Source organism: Mastigoproctus giganteus, chromosome 7 (assembly GCF_048544385.1).
Source record: "Mastigoproctus giganteus isolate SK-2022 chromosome 7, ASM4854438v1, whole genome shotgun sequence".
Taxonomy (NCBI): Eukaryota; Metazoa; Arthropoda; class Arachnida; order Uropygi; family Thelyphonidae; genus Mastigoproctus; species Mastigoproctus giganteus.
In genome coordinates this window covers 52,091,957-52,112,246 of record NC_143581.1, presented here as the reverse complement: position 1 = coordinate 52,112,246, position 20,290 = coordinate 52,091,957, and the positions used below count along the sequence as shown (strand labels likewise).

At 35.7% G+C, this 20,290-nt stretch overlaps 1 protein-coding gene across 2 annotated transcripts in view; it reads left to right on the top strand.

Annotated features, from left to right (window-relative positions):
* Ptp61F (Protein tyrosine phosphatase 61F) overlaps positions 1 to 20,290 on the top strand; it is a 259,988-nt gene that overhangs the window by 125,065 nt on the left and 114,633 nt on the right. For both annotated transcript variants that reach the window (XM_090377659.1, XM_090377658.1), the window contains exon 4: positions 9,760 to 9,858. In XM_090377659.1, coding sequence (XP_090233785.1) covers positions 9,760 to 9,858 — 99 coding nt within the window. The remainder of the gene's footprint in view (positions 1 to 9,759; positions 9,859 to 20,290) is intronic.

The window sequence follows — 20,290 nt, the reverse complement described above, 5'->3', positions numbered from 1 at the left end:
ACTGATATTTTATTTGGGTCACGCTATGAACTTTTTGATACCCCTCTCATATTATATGCAAAAAGTGTTTGTTCTTTTCACCCTTTCTATCTGTCTGTCTGTTTATCTTCATCTAATAACTTGACTATCAGGGATGGATTTTTATGAAATTTTAAATTTGGCTCTTTTAAAAGGATATGTTAAGATATCAAATGATTTATAGCTGAAGCAGAGGAAGAGATTTAATGTCTCCACTGTTGAGGTAGAAAAGTTTATGGAAAGTATAAAGTAACAAGAAAAAGCTCCAGAAGTTTGGAGCGGGTAATTAATTCTATCAATGTATAAAATAGGAAATAAAGCTGAATGCTAAATTACAGAGGAATTACACACTTTAGTATGCCCAGTAAAAAGAGTGCAAGTATCTTAGAGAAGAGACTTAGAAGTATTGTTGGATCTTACCTTGGGGAAAGCTTAGTCCGATTTTAGGCTGGGGGGGGGGGTTTCCAATCAAATATTTGTACCAAGACAAATTATAGAAATTACGGAAACATAATATCATTCATCCTGAAAAAATGTATGGCCAGTACCTGGAAATCTGCCATTTAAACATATGGTTTAAGGATAACACTGATCGGCATCAATTTCCTCCCTGAAATAATTTCAACAGATTCTCATAGGAAATATGTTCAAAAACTCAGATATGTGCTTAAAAAGTTATCATCACCCTCAGTTTTCAAATATCATAGGTTAATGACTGAAAACTACAGGTCTTAAAACCAAGACCTGTAGTTGGTTTAATCATCATTTCCATCTATTTTATCAATTTATTATTATTTTTTTCCTAGAACATTCGGGAGCTTTCTACAACATTTGAGAATGTTCTGAAATGTTCTAGAATACTGTTATGTGTAAGGTGGGGGTTTTTGGAAGGTTCTAGAACTTTCAGCAGAGTTCTCTAGAAACATTCTGAGCCTTCTAGAAACTTCTTACCGATATATGTACAAGTGGGTTCTGCAGCAAGCAAGCATTCCTAGTCACTAGGCACTTTCATATTTCAAAAAGTGTTATGGAGAGCGAGTGGTGAACATACTGAACAAGTGGTTTTTAGTGAATTAGTGTTTGTAAACAAGTGTTGTGTGCATAAGTGTAAATCGTGAACTGTGCCTAAATTAAAAATCTACAATTTCTTAATTGTGTAATGTGTACTTACCTCAACCGCACAAGAAATATGTTGCAATCTTGCCAAAATAAGTCTGGTAGCTTTTGCTACATTTATGGAGAACTGGTATTAAAATTGCAGTGGAAGCCACTGTCACAAATTGTGAGAAAAACCTATGAACTGTATTTTGGATGTAAGATCATAGATTAAGATAAAGTATGGGCTCCAAAGATTTCCTATAGCTGATGTTGAAGGACATTAAAAGGCTGGCTTAGAGAGGTAGTCATAATTCACTGCCTTTTGCTGTTCTGATGATATGGTGGGAACCACATAAATGATTGTTACTTTTGCATAACCAATATTTCTAGTTTTTCTGGAAAATTATCATTAGCATTAGTAGATGCATATAATGCAAAGAAAGCAAGCTATATACAGTGCCAGCCAGAAAAAAAAAAAACCCTTCCCATGTCACCCATCCATTCGCTCCAAAAGTTTGTCCAGTTATTCCTTGAATTTATTTAAGCTGTCAATTTTCACAGCGACAGATGGAATTTTGTTCCAGCAATAAACCACTCACAGGCTAAAGGCAAATTTCCACACATCTATTCTACAACTGTTTTTCCTCGATTTGAATTTTTGCTCCCGAAGGTGCATAATCTGAGCAGGAGGAAGAATCCCATTAGCATTGAACCTGTTCAAACCATTCAAGACCTTATGCACCTCAGTCAGATCACCTCTCCTGTGCCTAGCCTCTAGACTGCAGTTTGCAGAATTTAAGCCTTTTCTTGGTAAGAGCAACCCTTTGTCCCCATCACCAATTTTGTTGCCCTTCTCTGTACTTGTTCTGGCAGCTCTACATCCTTCTTAAAATGAGGCCTCCTGACCTGTTTGCAGTACTTAAGGTGTGGCATGACCACTGCCTTATGCAAAGGGATAATCATTGACAAGACCCCATGAGCTGCTCTGGCAGCCTGTTTGCACTTCTCAAAAAACTTCATATCTTACTGCACAATTACTCCCAAGTTTTTTACCCCCAAATCCAAGCATAAAGTAGAATAACTCAACATACCTTCTGCTCTAAGGTTGGTTTTTCAGAATGATACGATGCCAAAGCCACCAGAAACTTATGGACTTGACTCTGCTTCAAGATCGGAAAAGGAATCTCCAGAATATGCAGAACCCAGAACAAGTACAGATCCAGACTTTTCAACCCTTATTACTGCAAAGCCACGTCTAATCACTCAGGCAGAATTGAATGATTTTGTCAGAGATTTGGACCACTCAAAAACCAAGATTCCACTGCTGAAGCTGTGATGCCAGAGACAATCTGACATAATGACCTATTACTCCATGGATGGTGCTTTGGTTTATTGTAACAATGTCCAGGAATTAATAAAAGAGTTACATCTGGAGCACGGCACCGAGCAGTGGAGGCTTTTCATTGATTCATTCAAGGTCAGTCTGAAAGCAGTTTTACTCCATAATGGAAATAAGTATCCGTCTATACCATTGGCCCATGCAATTCACATGAAGGAAACATACAAGAACCTACAAGTTCTTTTGCAAAAAAATATGCTATGAAGAATACAAATGGAATATCTGTGCTGACCTACAAGTAGTAACATTGCTGACTGGGTTGTAAGGTTGATACACTAAATAGGGTTGCTTTTTATGAGAGTGGGAGAGCCGAGCAAAGAATTGCCACTACAGGGTAATTAAATGGCCAGACTGTTCAGAAACTAAAATTTAATGCTATACCAGGCCAGAAAAATGTAGCACACCCTCCTTTGGTGGATAAGTCAAAAATCAATTTACCTCTGCCAACCGGGCCAGCCGGGTGGGTAAAGTATCTGCCTAGCAACCCAAAGGTCGCGGGTTCAAATCCCGCCTCGGGCTTGGATCAGAGTACTGCAAAAACCTTGGGAGATGCATTATGGCCACAGATGCCGATGCGCCAACAACTACCCAAAAAAAAAAAAAAAAAAAAAAAAAAAAAAATTACCTCCATTGCACATCAAACTAGGTTTGATAAAAATATTTGCGAAAATATGGATAAAAAAGGGGAAGGATGTTTGAGGCAAAAGTTTCTTTGAATCACAAAGATAAAAGAGGGAATTCTTGTGGGTCCTCAAATGAAACTGTTATTCCAAGATGAGGAATTTTCTAAAAATACTGCTATAGAAATAACCTGGAAGGCATTTGAAAACATCTTCCACAACTTGTTAGGCAATGAGGAATCACAAAATTACAGTGAAATTGTGGATGAGCTAATTTTAATGTACAGAGAATTGGGATGCAACATGTCGTTAAAGCTTCATTTTGTATATTTCCATTTAGACATTTTTCCTGAAAACTTGGGAGCAGTCTCTGATAAACACTGTGAAAGATTTCACCAAGATATTTCTCAAATGGAAAAAAGATACCAGGGAAAATGGAGTCCAAATATGTTTTCAGACTATTGTTGGAATCTCTTACGGGAGACACCAATAGATGATTATAAAAGGCAAAAAATGACAAAATAAGTGTTTTGTTATCAGTTAAACTATTTTTTTAATAGTTAAAAGGTTAATAGACCCTTTGTTCAATGTTTTGTACTGTATGTAACATTTTCTTAAAATATATGAAATCTTTTTTACTAGAGTTAGTTTTTGACTTTAATCCTTTCTCCTTTAAATAGGTGTTACATTGATATGTTTTCCATATTTGAATTCAGCAAAGTCAAATCTACAAGAATCACCATGAATTTTAACAGGGAGAAAAAAAAAAATGCTTTTTTTTTTTTCTCCCTGTTATCTGTACAATGTAATCTGTACAGTGTAATCTGTACCCCATCAGTGACCTGAATTTTAGCAGATGGTGGTGCCTCCTGTGGCAGATTAATTTTCTTTTTTGCTTTTGGTTTTTTTGAATTCTTAGGCAGTAAAATCCCATTGCAATGAACCGTTTTAATGAAATTTTCACTGTAAAAAAATTATTTTTGTCCTTGCTGACATATTAGTAATGTTTTCTAAGCCTTGTTTGAATGAAATAGTTTTTGCAAAAAATTCAGTATGACAAATTATTTTCAAATCCATATTGTCTAAGTGTGCTGGTTTAGTAGAGAAGAAATGTTTTTTTTTTTCGGAAATTATGAACAGCACTGGGTAGCCAAATTGTAAATATGGTTATGAGCATCTTTGCTTTAAGAAAAATATGAAAATTTTAAAAAATGCACCGAAAGAACTGAATACTATGCCCTCTACATTTTTCACATTTTTGAATGAATTACATCCCTCTCCCCCTCCACTAGCATGCAAATGTACAGCATTTTGGCACCATTTCACCAAAAAATAAATTAAATGATGTGTGATTATGAATTTCAGTACATGTTTTTTTGGTACCTTTCTCTTTTTTCTGTTTATTTTGTAGAATAAATTTTTAAAAAATCCTCAAAGAAAACTTATGAAGGGCAAATTGGAAGCAATAACAAAATAAGCCTTGTGTTTTCATGATTTCAGGCTTTTTACTTACATTCACATAAGCAGTTCACTCAGTTTATAGAAAGAGAACCTGAATTGATGTAAGTTGAACCCCCACATTTTCGATTGCCCTAAAGTTGAACTCCCATAAAAATATAGATAAAATAAGTTATACTACTGTATCATATTTCTTAGAGTCTGGAATTTATATAAATAAATAAAATATGCTCTCAACGATACCTTCTGTACAAAATATTTTTCCTTTTATAGTTACATGTATTTTGTGAGATATTATTAAATTTATTATTGATTTTAAAGTTGATTTTGAGTAAAATAAATCAATTGTTATATTTATTTATTTATTATAAACGTACACATGGCTGTGGTTCAAGAATGGGGACTGCTAAATGGGATGTTGTTTCTTGTGAACTCCTCTGACCACGTGGTTGGCCTGTAGTATAAACAGCAAATTTATTTATTTCATTTTCACTGATATTTATTAGAATGAAATTTTAGCACAACAAAGTGATTCCCCTTCCTCTCTCAGTGTGATTCATCCTTTTCTAGAAAGAAAGGGATGATTCACACTGGTCTGCTCATATGAATGACCAGCACACTGGTCTGCTCATATATTGATGATCCTGCTCAGCTTGTTGACAAACTAAATTGATATTCTGCATTTAACTAACCATATAATTTTGTCAGCATAATTTAGAATCTGTGTGTGTATGCATTGTATTATTAATTATTTTTTATGATATAATGTCACCACTGTCTGTGTCAACCTTGGTGGTATATGCCTATGTTTTTATTTTTAAATCTATTTTATCATATGGTACTCTATGCTGAGTGGCCAGTTTATTAGATATATCACCATTATCCAGGAATTTCAACTGCTCTGTCATAGTATCATACAAGGGCATCAAGAGTCAGTATTGGGCCCCTGAAAAAAAAACTGCCCTTTTCCATAGCAGACCTGGACTCTAATTCTGGGTCCCTTCGCAATATGTGGGCCTGGGGAAGCTGACTTTCCTGCCTACATTTTTGACATGCTTGGTGTCACATGTCCATATAAAGAAGATATTCAAGGATTTTGTGTGTGTGTAATTCACTGAGAGAATGGGTCAGCAGCACAATCTTAGTGAACATTTGCATTTGTTATGGTAATCAGCGTAATATTATTATTATTTGGTTTTTTTTAGCAGCATTAGCAACTAAGGCCATATTGCTCCGGGGATATGCGGTGGTCATTCCCTGACCTTTCCACATCCTCCATATTTGGTGGTCATGGGTTTGAACCCCGGTCTAATCAAGAAGCGTGTGCTACGCACTGCTGCTCCTGCCCACCTGGCTACGGAGGTGCCAATCAGTGTAATGTGCTGATGCAGATGTAATCCACACTGCCACTCTACTATGGTGTTTGTGCATAACAGTATCTTGAGTTGTCAAACTACTATAAAGCATCGAGAAGCCAATCCTGCGGCCGGATACAACTTGTTGTGAGAGGTCAGTGGAAGATGAAAAGAATTGTGCAGCCTAACAGATGGGTCATTGTACGTCAGATGATGTGCAGTACAATAGCAGTGTTCAAAGGGATATTGAAAGTTCAGTATACTGAACCCTGTCATGGATGGAGTACAGCAACATATGACCTCACTAGGTTCTTCCGCTGTTATCAGCTAAACAAAGGCAGCCAAGGGTATACAGTGGGACCAACTGATGATGTTACCAACAGCATATTCTAAATGGGAAGCATTCAGGGTAATAATCATAGAAGCTACTAGTCTTTTCATACCAAAGAAGAAATACTGTTCAAGGCTTGGACCTAAATGGACGTTAGGTGAACGATTGAGACAAGTGGCAGAGAAGAAAAGTACATGGAATGCATATAAATTATCAGGTGATTCGGAAACCTATGGTAGATATAAATTAGTCTATAATCAAGCCAAAAGGAGGTTAGGCAAAAACTAAGGCAAATTATGAGAAGTCTCTGGTAAAGAAATCAAAGAAAAGCAGCAAAGACTTCTATGCTTATATTAATAGTAGAAGGAAGGGATTGAATCATATTTGGCCATTTGATGTCAGTGGATTAACTGTTGACCCTGCTCAGGTTGCTGAAAAATTGAATAGGTATTTTGTATCTGCTTTCACACATGAGGAATTCTTTAGGGTAGGGAATGGCAGAAGTTTATCAAACTCCAGTGGGGTGATAAATGACTGTGATAACTGAAAGGAAAGTGGAAGAGGAATTGTTGATGCTGAACATGAAAAAGGTGGATGGGATCTATCCAAAGCAGGTAATCAACTCTTTAGCCATTATTATGAGAGCAACCTTGAATTCAGAGGTGGTCCCTATGCACTGGAGATTGTGAATGTATCCCCAATTCATAAAGGGGATCAAAAGTTGACACAAGTAATTACAGACCTGTTTGCTTAACACCTGTTCCAGGGGAAAATAATGGCATCACCAGTTAAAGAAGTAATGCAGGCCCATCTGGACAGGAATGGATTTGTTAATGGGTAGTCTAACCCAGTGTGTCCCAAACTTTTTTAGTCACGGAAGACTTTTCATCTCACAACATATTCATGGAATACTTACGAAACACAATTTTAGCAGGAGCCAAAGAACTGTTTGCTAATATTTTATTACATATGATGCACTGTGCATCAGGAGCATCTTTCTTTCCAACACATGTAAAGCTGAATTCAAATAACTGTCATCATGCTTTCATTTTGGTATTTTTTATTAGTTGGTTTCTGTTTTTTCAGTTTTTGGGGAACAAAAGGCTACGATTGTTCATCCTCACTTTGAAGTGTGACAATATTGTGTTCGTTTTCATCGACCACAGTTGTACTACTAGAAGTACTTTCTCATTTTAAAGTTCCTTTTTTCAACCATGAATCTGTGGTCACATATTTTAATAATAATATTTCGAAATACTAATAATTATCAAAAAAAATTTATACAAGAAAGTGAGTTTTTATTTATGATATCGGTTTACTTCCTCCTTTCCTTCAACCCATGTACTCCAGGTTAAATTACATACTAGATCACCACGTTGCTACTTTTTCGTAGGTGTCATTACCTCTATGCATACTTCTCTATGCAAAACCCACCAAAATAAAGTGTTCGGCAGTCTATTTGATTATTAGACTATGCCAGTATATTAATAACTAAAAAAAATTATCTTAAATATTACAATGATACAAAAGTGGTGTATTGCTACAAATATGCGAAATTTATTATTATTTTATTTTTTTTTTTAAATTATTAATTACGATTTATCACGGAACACAGTTTGGGAAATGCTGGTCTAACCAATCTGATAGGTTGCAGCAACCAAGGAACTGGTTGCAAAAAATAGTTTTGATATCATATACTTAGATATCAGGAAGGCTTTTGATACTGTTGCACATAAAAGACTGCTGGACCTTAAAGCAGGACCATCTGCTGTGTAAACTGGAGCAATATGGCATTAAGGGCAAGTTACTGCTATGAATAAAGGGATGGTTAAGAGGAAGAAGACAGTGGTTATCAATAGGCACTGTTCTTCTTGGACTAATAACATTAGTTCTGTTATAACATTAGTTATAACTCTGTTGTACTAATAACATTAGTCCAACAGAGACTAATAACATTAGTCCAAGAACAACAGGCCAAGAACAAACCCCAAGGTTTGTTCTTGGCCTGTTGTTTTAAATATTTATTAATGATATTGAAGATATATTAGGCTTAATGTCAAAACAAAGTTTGCAGACGATACAAAAGTTGGTGGGGTGGTTAACAGCAGTAATCAAGATGAGCTACTATAACAAGATCTAGTAAAATTGGGTTATTAGACTGAGAAATGGCAGTTGAATTTTAACATCTACAAATGCAAGGTGCTGGATATGGGTAGCAGTAATCCCAGAGTAACTTATCAAGTTACTCTGGGATTACTGCATGGAAGTACACTCAGGTTAGTGGAAAATGAAAAATATCTGGGGGGTATTCGCAGTGCAGATATGCTGCCACAATGGCTCATGGGGTTTTGTCAGTGATATACAGAGACTTTGCCATCAGGGGTAAAGAGGTGATTACCCCTTTGTTCAAGGCCATGGTTAGGCCGCATCTTTAGTATTGTATATAGGTCTGGAGACCTCACTTTAGAAAGAATGTTGATATGTTGGAATGGGTGCGAAGGAGAACTACAAGATTGGTGAAGGTAACAGAAGGGTGTTCTTAACTAGAAATGCTTCCGTTCTACAAGTTGCAGGTTCTGGAGACTAGGCATACGTGAGGTGATCTGATTAAGGGGTTTAAGGCCTTGAATGGATTGTATAAGCTGAATATGAATGGCATTCTTTGTTTTGTTGAGGCTATATATATGAGGGGACATAAATTTAAGTTGAGGAAGGATGGTTGCAGGATAGATGTGCAGAAGTTCCTTCAGCCAGTAGTTGGTTGGAACGGCTTCCATCTGTTGTGGGAATGGATGGTATGGATGGAAGAAGTGTGTAAATTTTTTTTTTTTTTTTTGACTGTTGCTAAATAAGCTTGCTTTCCTGCATCATTTGCCGCTACAACTAGTACTACACTGAACATTTTAAGAATAGAAATAGGTTACTTGGTCTGAGTTGTGGTTTCATTTGTTTCATGCTGACAGCATCAGAACAGGTTGATGAGAGCAAACAACCGTCAGTAGACCTGTTGTGCCATATGTCAACACTGCAGGCTGGTAGTGGATTGGATTATTTTTATGGCACACATTGGATTCCCTGATGGCTTTGAATTAACATATAAATGCTACAGCCCACTTGAACAATTGTTGATCACATTCACCTCTTCTTGATCGTAGGCTCTTCATCTGCTAATAGCTACTTTCACCACAATAATGTACCATGTCACAAAGCATGAATTTTTTGGGAAAAGTTTTAGAAGCATGTTGGTGACTTTACTGTATTTCATTAGCATGTTCGGTCATCAGATCTCAATCTAGTCTTACATGAAGGTGGAACAAATTGCTCGTGGAGACAAGCCCCCCAACAGCTTGAGCTGATCAAAGAACTAAAGGCATTGCTGTCATTAGTGTACCTGATAAACTGGCCATTCAGTGTATATTTAAAGGCATACCAACAAATAGCATGCAGTATGTTATAGTAATTAATACTTATTGTTTTTAGGGTCCATTACCAGTGACAACAGGACACTTTTGGCTGATGGTGTGGGAGCAAAAATCCAAGGCTGTTCTTATGCTCAACAGAGTAATTGAGAAAAACACAGTGAGTTGTAATTGTTTTATATTGGTTTTGGTTCTGTGATAAATTCTATAATGAAATTAGGCGAAACCTAAAGAAAAGCTTGATGGGGTGGATAATCAATTTTGGACCCCTTTGGATTATCCACTGGGCATTTTTGGACGGGGGGGGGGGAAAAAAAAAAAAGCTTTAAATTTATGGTTATATTAACAGTTAAAATATATCCAATGAAAAGGGGTTAGTCGAATTTAATATTTTTACAAAAGTGCATAGTTGTTAGACTGTTCTGAATTACCTTTCATTACATGATCTGAAGGGCGCCTCCGTAGCCAGGTGGGCAGGAGCAGCAGTGTGTAGCACACGTTTCTTGATTAGACTGGGGTTTGAGCCCGTGACCACCAAATACGGAGGATGCGGAAAGGTCAGGAAATTAACACCACATATCCCCGGAGCAATATGGCCTTAGTTGCTAATGCTCCTAAAAACCAAATAACAACAACAAACATGATTTGAAAACCACTATCTTTATTAATCATTAATAATATTCTGATACAAAACAAAAAAAAAAAAAACATTAAACTTCAGAAAAGAAGATTAAAAAAATTAATATTCTTTTGCTGAAGGCAGTCAGATCCACATTGTAGTAGACATTAAAAGATTTTACACAGCATTAAAACTCAATGAACAGCTGATCCAATATTGTAACTCTTAACGATAATAACCTATGTTGCTCCTTAGATATTACTTTTTCTTAGCACGTTCATTGCTAAAGATAAGCAGTGCTAGCAACAAGTAGCAGGCACATGCGAAAACACAAGAAACATCACATGTAAAAGTGTGGGGAATTGTGGAAACAAAGCAAAATGGGAAAATAGTTACAATTTAAATTCAAAAAAATTAAATGTGATAAATGTGCATTGTTAGCATTTTGGATTACCCAGGATCAACAAGGTAAAAATCTATGGTTGAAACTATTACAAGATTTGACATGAGTTATTCCTTACAACTATTAAGGCATTATAGCCAAAGTAGCTTATGCACCACCAAACCCCCATATCAATAACAGCAACAATTGAATGTGTTGCGCAGTAACAACACGGTGACATACATGAAAATGATGCGGCTATGAGGGGTTACAAGTACCATTTAGTCTATCTGCCATCCTTCTTAAAGCCAGTTCCAGGAAATAAGATTCCATTCACAGAACATCCTTGAGGGAGAAGCATAGTTTCTACATTATGCTGTTTAGAAAAGTTGTAGGGAAGCACCTGCATACTCTGGCACTTTTCTGCACTAAAAGAATGGACTGACCAAATCTGGACACCATTGTGTTTGGCTCATGCACAGCGGGAAAGTCTCAATCCAGTTTGCACCTATCACTGAGATTTTAACTGAATAATATTGATGGACTGAAGAGTGTTCCTAGCCACCACTATAAGTTATCTTCAACTCTCTTATGATAGGCCCGGAGAGATTCTTGTCAGATAAAAATGTACAGAAAAAAAACCAGTGAAGGACACCTATTAAACTACTAACAAGGGTAAAAGCAAGGGCTTTTGCTTTCATAAGGGTGACTGTAGTGGTCTCAGACAGTTTTTAAATTTGCTACAGTGGGGCCATTTGATGATGTTAACAACAGCAAATTCCTAATGGGAAGCATTCAGGGAAGAAATCGTAGAAGCAACTAGGCTTTTCTTACAACTAAGACATACCATTCTAGCTTAGACTAAAATGGATATCAGATGAACTGATAAGGCTTGTGGCAGAGAGGATAAAATGCATAGGATGCATATAATGTGATGCAGAAGCCTATGGTAGATATAAACTAGTCTGTAATGAAGTCACAAAGGAGGTTAAGCAAGCTAAAGCAGATTACAAGAAGTCTCTGGCAAAGAATGCAAAGAAAAGCAGCAAAGGCTTCTATACTTATATTAACAGTAAAAGGAAGCGGTTGAATCGCATGACCACTTCATATCTCTTGTGTAACTGTAGATCTTGCTCAGATTTCTGACAAACTGAGTAGGCATTTTGCATATGCATTCACACAGGAAGACTTCTTTAGGAAAGAGAATGCTAGATGTTCATCAAAATCTAACAGAGAGCCAAATGATTTTATGATAACTGAGAGAAAAATGGAAGATAAATTGTTGAAGTATTAACAAAATACGGTGCCTGGGGTGGATGGGATCTATCCAATTATATTAAGGGAGGCAGCAGAGCATCTTTGGATTTGGAGGGGGGAGGGACCCTGTGGACCGGATATGTGTTACTCTATCCCCAATTCACAAAGGGAGATTAGAAGGTGACATGAGTAATTACAGACTTGTTAGCTTGACTTCTGTTCCAGGTAAAATAATGGCTTCACTTGTTAAAGAAGTAATGCAGGACCATCTAGACAGGAATGCAGTTATACTGTAGTCACAGCAATGATTTGTTAAGGGTTGATCTTGTTCTGACCAATCTGATTGGATACTGTGATCTTGTAACAAAGGAACAAAAAGGGTGCAAAAATAATTTTTATATCATATATTTGGATTTCAGGAAAGCTTTTGATACTGTTACACATAAAATACTGCTGTAGTAATTGCAGCAGTGTGGCATGTAGAGCTGCTGGAATGGATGCAGAGAACGAGATTGGTGAGGGGAACAAAAGGGTGGTCTTACCAAGAAAGGCTTGCAGCCAAAAAAAAAAAAAAAAAAAAAAAAAATCTATTCACACATCCATTCCCTGTAAAAGTTTATCCAGTTTCTCCTTGAATTTATTTAAGCTCTCAACTTTCACAAGGACAGATGGAAGTTTGTTCCAGCAATCAGCTACCTGCTGGCTAAAGGCAAATTTCCTTTGATGTAATCTGTTAGTTTAACTTCTGTTCCGGGGAAAATAATGGAGCCACTGGTTAAAGAAGCATTGCAGGATCATCTAGACAACACTGCAGTAATAATTCATACTCAATCAGATTACATCTGATTGAGTATGTGATGTAATCTAATTGAGTAAGGATGGTTTAAGATGTGCAATAGGTTTCTAGCTATTGGGTGGTTGATTGTTGGAACAAACTTCCACCTGTTGTTGTGGAAGTGGGCATTTTGAATAAATTCTAGGAAGGACTAGACAAACTTTTTTGGAGGGAAGGGACAGGTGATGTGGGAAGGTTTTTTTTTTTTTTTTTATGTATGATGCTTTATAAGTCTGCTTTCTTGCACATCATTTGATGGTACTAATATATCCATGTATAAATTTTTACTAAGCACAAGAAAGCAACCACTGGGCGGAACTCCAGCTCAGTACTAGAGCTCCTGTCACCATGGACATTTCCTTTCAACTGGCAATTCATGTACTTTAAAACACCAGTTGTAAACTGTAATGAACCTCAAGGTGCAAAAAGGAAGACCAATATCACCTTCTTGCTCTGCGAAGTTATGACTATGCTGCTTCTACCACCTGAAAATGCTGACCTTGATTTTTCATAAATGACAATTTCAGGACCCTTGTCTATTTTATGAACTTAACAATTCAAATATAAATGTATACATTATTTTTAGCATCATTGCAAATAGTGTACAGTTCATTGTTTCTTTTTTAGCACATCTGATGTGCTTTTATTTACTTAAAATCATGTAATTTTATCATAAATTGTATACCAAAGAACACCCTTCTAGCAGATATTGCTGGCTTGGAATGAGACTATTTGGCTACAAAACAGAATAAATAATAATAGTTGAAGATAACAGTATATGAATAGAGAATTTGAAATTGGAACTAACTGTTACCTTGTACTGATGATAGTCGGTTCCAATTACAAATAATAATTAGTGCCAAAAATAAGAGGTATAAAAAGTGTTAAAATGAATAAAAATAAAAAAACTCAATATATTATTTTATTATCAACAGCAGGTATTATTTTTGTTTGGTAGGAAGCCCCTGTTACCTGTGTGCAAACAAAAATCTAAAAATCAATAAAGGAATTAATTGAACTCAAATTAGTGAAGTAAAAATTAAAAGAATAGAAGAATAAAATTCATCAAACAGAAGAAAATTTTTGTATATTTTAATTTTGCATATTTTGATTTATTTGGGTTAGTCAAATTACCTCTGGTTGACATCAGCATTTGCATTTTGTAGTTTTATTTTCCCATGTTAACTATAGATGGCTTACTGTATTGAAGTTCATAAGTTTGTATTTTCTTCAGTCATAGGTCGTATCGGAGCGCTGGTGGATGCTTGGCTGCTCTTCAGTAGTTCACTATGGAAATACTATCTTTTGATGATTTACAGGTGTAAATGCTCACTGAGGAAATAACATCTGTTGTCTCTCTTATCCTTCCTTTCTTATTTTTAGTTCATTAATTTTGATGTATCTACATATGCTAGCAGGATGTCCTTCTGTGGTCTGCTTGGATTACAGATAGTAGTTGTGCCACTAGAGTGAAGTTCTGTGGAGTGAAGCTTCTTGTGGTGAGGGTGGATATTCTTATTCTTCTATTCTTTTAATATTTATCTCATCAGTTTCAATTGTTAATTCCTTTAATTGTTTTAAGAAAAAATTTTGTGCACAAGCAGCAGCGGTTTCCTAGCAAACAAAAAAATACTTGCTGTAGTTGCAGTAGTACATTCATGTGGGAGGGAAAAAAAGTGTTTAGGCTAATCTAAATATTGCATGATAATTCCAAATATGTTTTTTTATTTTTCTTAGTAATTTAATGAAAAACCTTCTGTTTGCCGTCAAGAAACCTTTTTGCTTAAAAAGTTATATGGCATTTCTGATGCTAACAGTACATATGATTAAAAGTGACAAAAATTGAACAGAACTATGGTTGGAAACAGCAAAGGAAATAATGTGGAGGAGATGACTTATAAAGACAAGAAAGTCAGTATACCGTGGACCATAGAAAGTAAAGAAAGAATTACAGAAAAGAAAAATATAAGAAATATTTGGCAAATAAAACTAATAAATAATAGTTTTACAGGTGACCCCCGCTTAACGCTGATAATTGGTTCCGGAAAAACAGAGCGCTAAGTGAATCCGCGCTAAGCGAGCGTCGCATTCCCATAAGGTAACATATGTATTTGTGAGTTGTGGTTGGTGCCATAGGATATTTCCTAATCAATAATAAATGGTAGTGAAAAGATGCACAAATGTCTGTCAAAATATTTAATATTCAAATATTTGTACATATAAAATATTCTGCATTACATACGTATATAATTATGTGGTAACTGCTTACGTATCAAAATTAAACTTAAAATTTCAATTAAAATCATGAATTTAATTGATCTAAATTGAGTTAATTTAATTGATGAATTTAATCATGAAAATTGTGTCAATTTTGAGTTGAACTTTGGCCCTCTTCCAAATAAACTTTGTGATAAGCAAATATCGAACAGGCACAATATGGCCCAAGAGGCCCATGTGCCAGAAAACCCAAATACAACAACAACAACCAAATAAACTAAAAGGGGTAGACTATGTATATATTAAGTGCAATTGCATCATTAATACACAGCCATTTCTGCATAAACAGAATTCTTATAAGGCAGCATCATTTCAACTCATTGTGAATACCTTCACAATGAGTTGCCGTGATATTGCACTACTTCGAATAAGTAGCGCTTCACCCAAGGAGAAGACTAATGTTACTTATTCTCAGATAGGTACCACATAAGCAACGTTAGTCTTCTCCTTAGGTGAAGCGTTACTTATTCGAAGTTGTGCAATATCATGGCAACTCATTGTGAAGGTATTCACACTGTGAGATATAACTTAAAATGATGCCGCCTTATAAATATTCTGTTTATTCAGAAATGGCTGTGTATTAATGATGCTATTGCACTTAATATATACATATTCTAAATTTGCTCGCAGCTTGAGGCTTTAGCCCTAAATGCATCTTAGACTAAAAGGGGTATTAATTTTAAATCCCCCACAGCGTTACCACCTAACAATAAAGTCAACCGATCCTTCGCCGCTTTCAAACCTGGCATGTTTTTTTCTTCTTTCAATATGAAACTTATTTTAGGCATTCGTTTCCATAAAAGTCCTGCTTCATCTATGTTAAAAACTTGTTGAGAAGTATAACACATAATACCCCTCTTCAATAATTTTGACAAGTTCTTTTTTGAAAGTTTCGTCTCCTTGATCTGCACCTGCGGCTTCTCCCTGGATTTTAAATCTATTCAACCAGCCCTTACTAGTTTTAAATGGTTCCACTTTTTTTTTTAGGTGAGTTTTTTTTTAGATCATCATATCGACTAATCTCTTTCTTCCTCTCTTGTTTTTTTTTTTTTTAATAATATTTACCTTTTTTTTTTTTTTATTTTTATTATTTTTTTTTTTAATGTAAACCCCAAACACGAGATGTATTAGAACCTATAGTACTTAGTACTGTGCTTGGGTTGGAGGTTGAGAAGACGAAAGAAGATATTTGTTGACATTGGACTTGAACTTCTGTAGACTGTAATTTTCAGGAAATACGTATGAAGGAAGGTTGTTCCAGAAAACAGCAGTTGAATGAATAAACGAGGAAGATGAAAAGTTGGTTCTGTGAGTTTGAAGTTGGACAGTAAATGGATGTTGGCTGGTGGCAGCACGTGTTCGGACTGTTTTGAAAGAGAGTGGGAATTATAGAAGCCAATTCAGAAGAACAGTGCCCATGGAAGTATCTGCAGAAGAGGCATGCAGCAGAAACAGTACCTCTATGAGACAGCGAGTGGAGAGACTCTGTTAGAGATGAATCATTAATTAACCTAACTGCCCTCTTCTGAATGGAATCAAGAAGGATTAACCTAACTGCCCTCTTCTGAATGGAATCAATCAATAATATAACGAATCAGCGTAAAGCAAACCGCGTTATAACGGGGGCCTGCTGTATTTACAAAATTAATTTATTTTAAATTAAATTTAATTTAATTGTAATATGAAGAAAAATGCAGAAAAGCAGAGATATATGGAAAAGTGCCAAAGAAGAATCATTCGGGATATTTTGGATAAGATATAGATATGGAGAACAAGTTTGCTGCCAACTAGTGGATCTTTTAAGACCCACTAGTTGGCAGCAATAATAGTTTATTGATAAGTGATTTACTTCAAGATGTAACTAATGTCATGGGCTAAGAGAAGGGTTTTTACTTTTATAAAAGTGACTACAGTGGTCTCAGACGGGTTTTAAATTTTCTGCAGTGAGACCAACTGACAGATTACCAACAACATGTTCTAAATGCAAAGCATTTGGGGAGGTAATCCTAGAATATATTACTCTCTTTATATCATCTAATAAATACTGTTATTGGCTTCGACCTAAATGGATGTCACATGAACTGATCAGACTTATGATAGAGAATTAAAATGCATGAGCAGTGTTATAGGTTAGGCAAGCCAAGGCAGGTTACAAGAAGTCGCTGTCAAGAAATCAAAGAAAACTAGCAAAGACTTCTTTACTTATATAAACACTAGAAGGAAGGGGATGATTCTGCTCAGGTTGCTTACTGATAAATTGAATAGGTATTTTATATCTACATTCACACATACACACACAAGAGATTTTTTAAGGGTGAATACATGAGAGAAATTTATGAAATTCTAACAGTGAACTAAATGATTTTATGTTAACTGAAAGGAAAGTGGAAGAGAAAGTGTTGAAGCTAATTGTAAATAAGGCACCCACAGTCACAGCATATATTTGTTAAATGGTTGGGATCTCTTCAGTTATTTTAAGGAATGCAGGAAAAGAGGTAATCAAACCTTTAGCCAGAATTAGAGAGCATTCTTGGATTTAGGAGGTAAGGACTGGTAATGTGAATGTTTCCCCAATTCACAAAGTTGGATCAAAGGATAATGTGAGATTCCAGGGAATAATGGAGATTCTGGTGAAAGAAGTAATGCAACACCATCTAGACAGAAATGCAGTTATACTACAGTCACAGCATGGATTTGTTAAGTGGCAATCTTGTCTGAAAAATCTGACTGGATGTATGATGCAGTGACAAAGGAAATGAATTCAAAAAATTATTTTGACATCATATACTTAATTTCAGGAAAGCTTTTGATACTGTTGCACATAAAAGACTGCTGTACAGATTGGAGCATTGTAGCATTAAGGACCAGTTTCTGCTATGGATAAAGGGATGGATGGGTGAGTGGGATTAATAACCCCTCTTTATTTTGATCCTAATAATAAGGGGGGTTATTAATGGACACCGCTCATCATGGACTAATGTTATTAGTGGGCCCTCCAGGATTCAGTGCTGGATCCCATTGTTCTTTTCTATATTTATTAATGATATTAACGAAGTTACATCAGACCTAATTTCTAAGTTTGAAGATGATACAGAGGTTGGCAGGATGGTTAATGACAGTAATAAAGGTATGCTAGTGCAACAAGTTCTAGAAAAATTAGGCAAATGGGCTTAGAAGTGGCAATTGAAGTTTAACATTGACAAATGCATGGTATCCCATATTGTAAGTAGTGTGGCTGGTACATTAATCCTAGATTAACATACCAGACACACTCAAAGCATTAGAGAATAAAAAAGACTTGCCGATAATTGTGCAGTCATATATGAAGTTTTCAGAACAGTGCATACAGGCTGCTAGGACAGCTCGTGGGGTTTTGTCAATGATATACAGGAATTTTACCAAGAGGAATAAGGAGGTTTTTATGCTATTGTATATGGAAATGGATTGCCCATAACTTGAATGCTGCGTACAGGTTCTGAAGCCTCATTTTGGGGAGGATGTGGATTTGTTGAAACAGGTGCAGAGAAGAACTAGATGGGATTAGTGAGAAAGAGAAGAGTGCTCTTTCCAGGAAAGGCTTCAGTTTTGCAAATTGTAGCAACTGGAGACTATGCACCTGCGAGGACATCTGATTGAGGTGTTTAAGGACTTAAATGGACTGAGTAAGCTGTGTTGATGGCATTCTTCTTCTTGTTTAGGCTACGTACATGAGGGAACATGTATGTCGAATGAGGTTGCCAGATAGAATATACAATGGTTGCTAGATAGATATATGGAAGTCTGCCTTCAGCCAGCATGTATTGATTGTTGGAACAAATTTCCATCCAGTTTTGTAGAAGTGGGTAGCTTGAATAAATTCAAGGAAGGACTTTTTTGTCTTCGATTAGTATGGTTTCCTCTTAAATGATGGTATTAGTTTTTCTTATTCATGATGCAAAGTGTGAACATCATGTTGGTTGGACGTTTGATGGTGAAGCAATAAACAATTTTAAAGTGATACTGAAAATCATTGTGAATTTTCAGAAAATCATCATTGCTATGAAAAATTTCAAGAATTCTTGGTAAATTTGTGATGTATGGTACTGTGTGACATTTGTGCCTACAAAGATGTGGTAGATCAAATGCTTAATATATTCATTGTGCCTGCCTTTTATGAGATGTATGGGGATGAAGTGGTGTCCTGCTTGACTTCTGCTTGTGGAGCTACCCAAAGATGTAGTGTATAGCAGAAACCCAGTCACACTTCAGCAATTAAAGGATGAAATTAAATTATTGTGTGACACTATCCCAGACATAACTGCTGGGATAGTGTGTGACACTATTCCAGCAGTTATGTCTTAGAACATTTGTAATTTAGTTCACTTCTGTGAGCAGTGCCTAGAAGCAAATGTTGGACCATTTGAATATTTGCACTAGTTCACCATGTGCCACAAACTATTGCTTCTTTATATGCCGAATAATAATAATTTCTGAGGTTTGTAATTTTACTATCACCTCTGGGATTCCATTTTTAGGGAATCCCAGAGGTGATAGTAAAATTACACACAGCACTTTTACAGCTACACTGTAAAAGTGCTGTGCTCTTCTGTCTCAGAAGGGTTCAGAATGGAATCCCAGAGTAGGTCCAAACTGTTGACATCACTTGCAGTTTTATTAATAAAAAAAGGAAATATTCTTTTCCACCTGTGGGTAGCAATCAGTAAGCCATTTAAATATTCATGGTGTCTGTATTATATACCAGTTGAAATTTAATGATAACATTCTTGTCATGTGATTAATTGTAAACTGATCTGTATGGTTGTTCCAGAATATAACATAACTAACATAACATCAATATTTCCCCTAAGACAAATTATAGAAAAGTCATAAGATCATAACAACAAACTGAATATAGGATTTGTTGTTCTTGAAAAAAGCAAATAATAAAGTACCTGGAAATCTGCTCTTTCCAACTTTATAAAAAATACCATTATGGATAATATTTTAAAGGGAATAAAAAGTTTGTATAAAAATCAGAAAACGCTGTATCGAGCATTGAAGAAGGCAGTGGAAAAAAGTTTTTAGATTAAACCTAGTGAAGCAGGGCTACAGACTACACAATATTTCCACTTCTTTTTATAATTTTTATGCTCTTTTAATAAAAGAGTGTAAGTTACTGACAGAGTTTAGTGTGGGAGATGTAAAAATTGGATTGTTATTATATTCAGGTGATATTGTCCTGC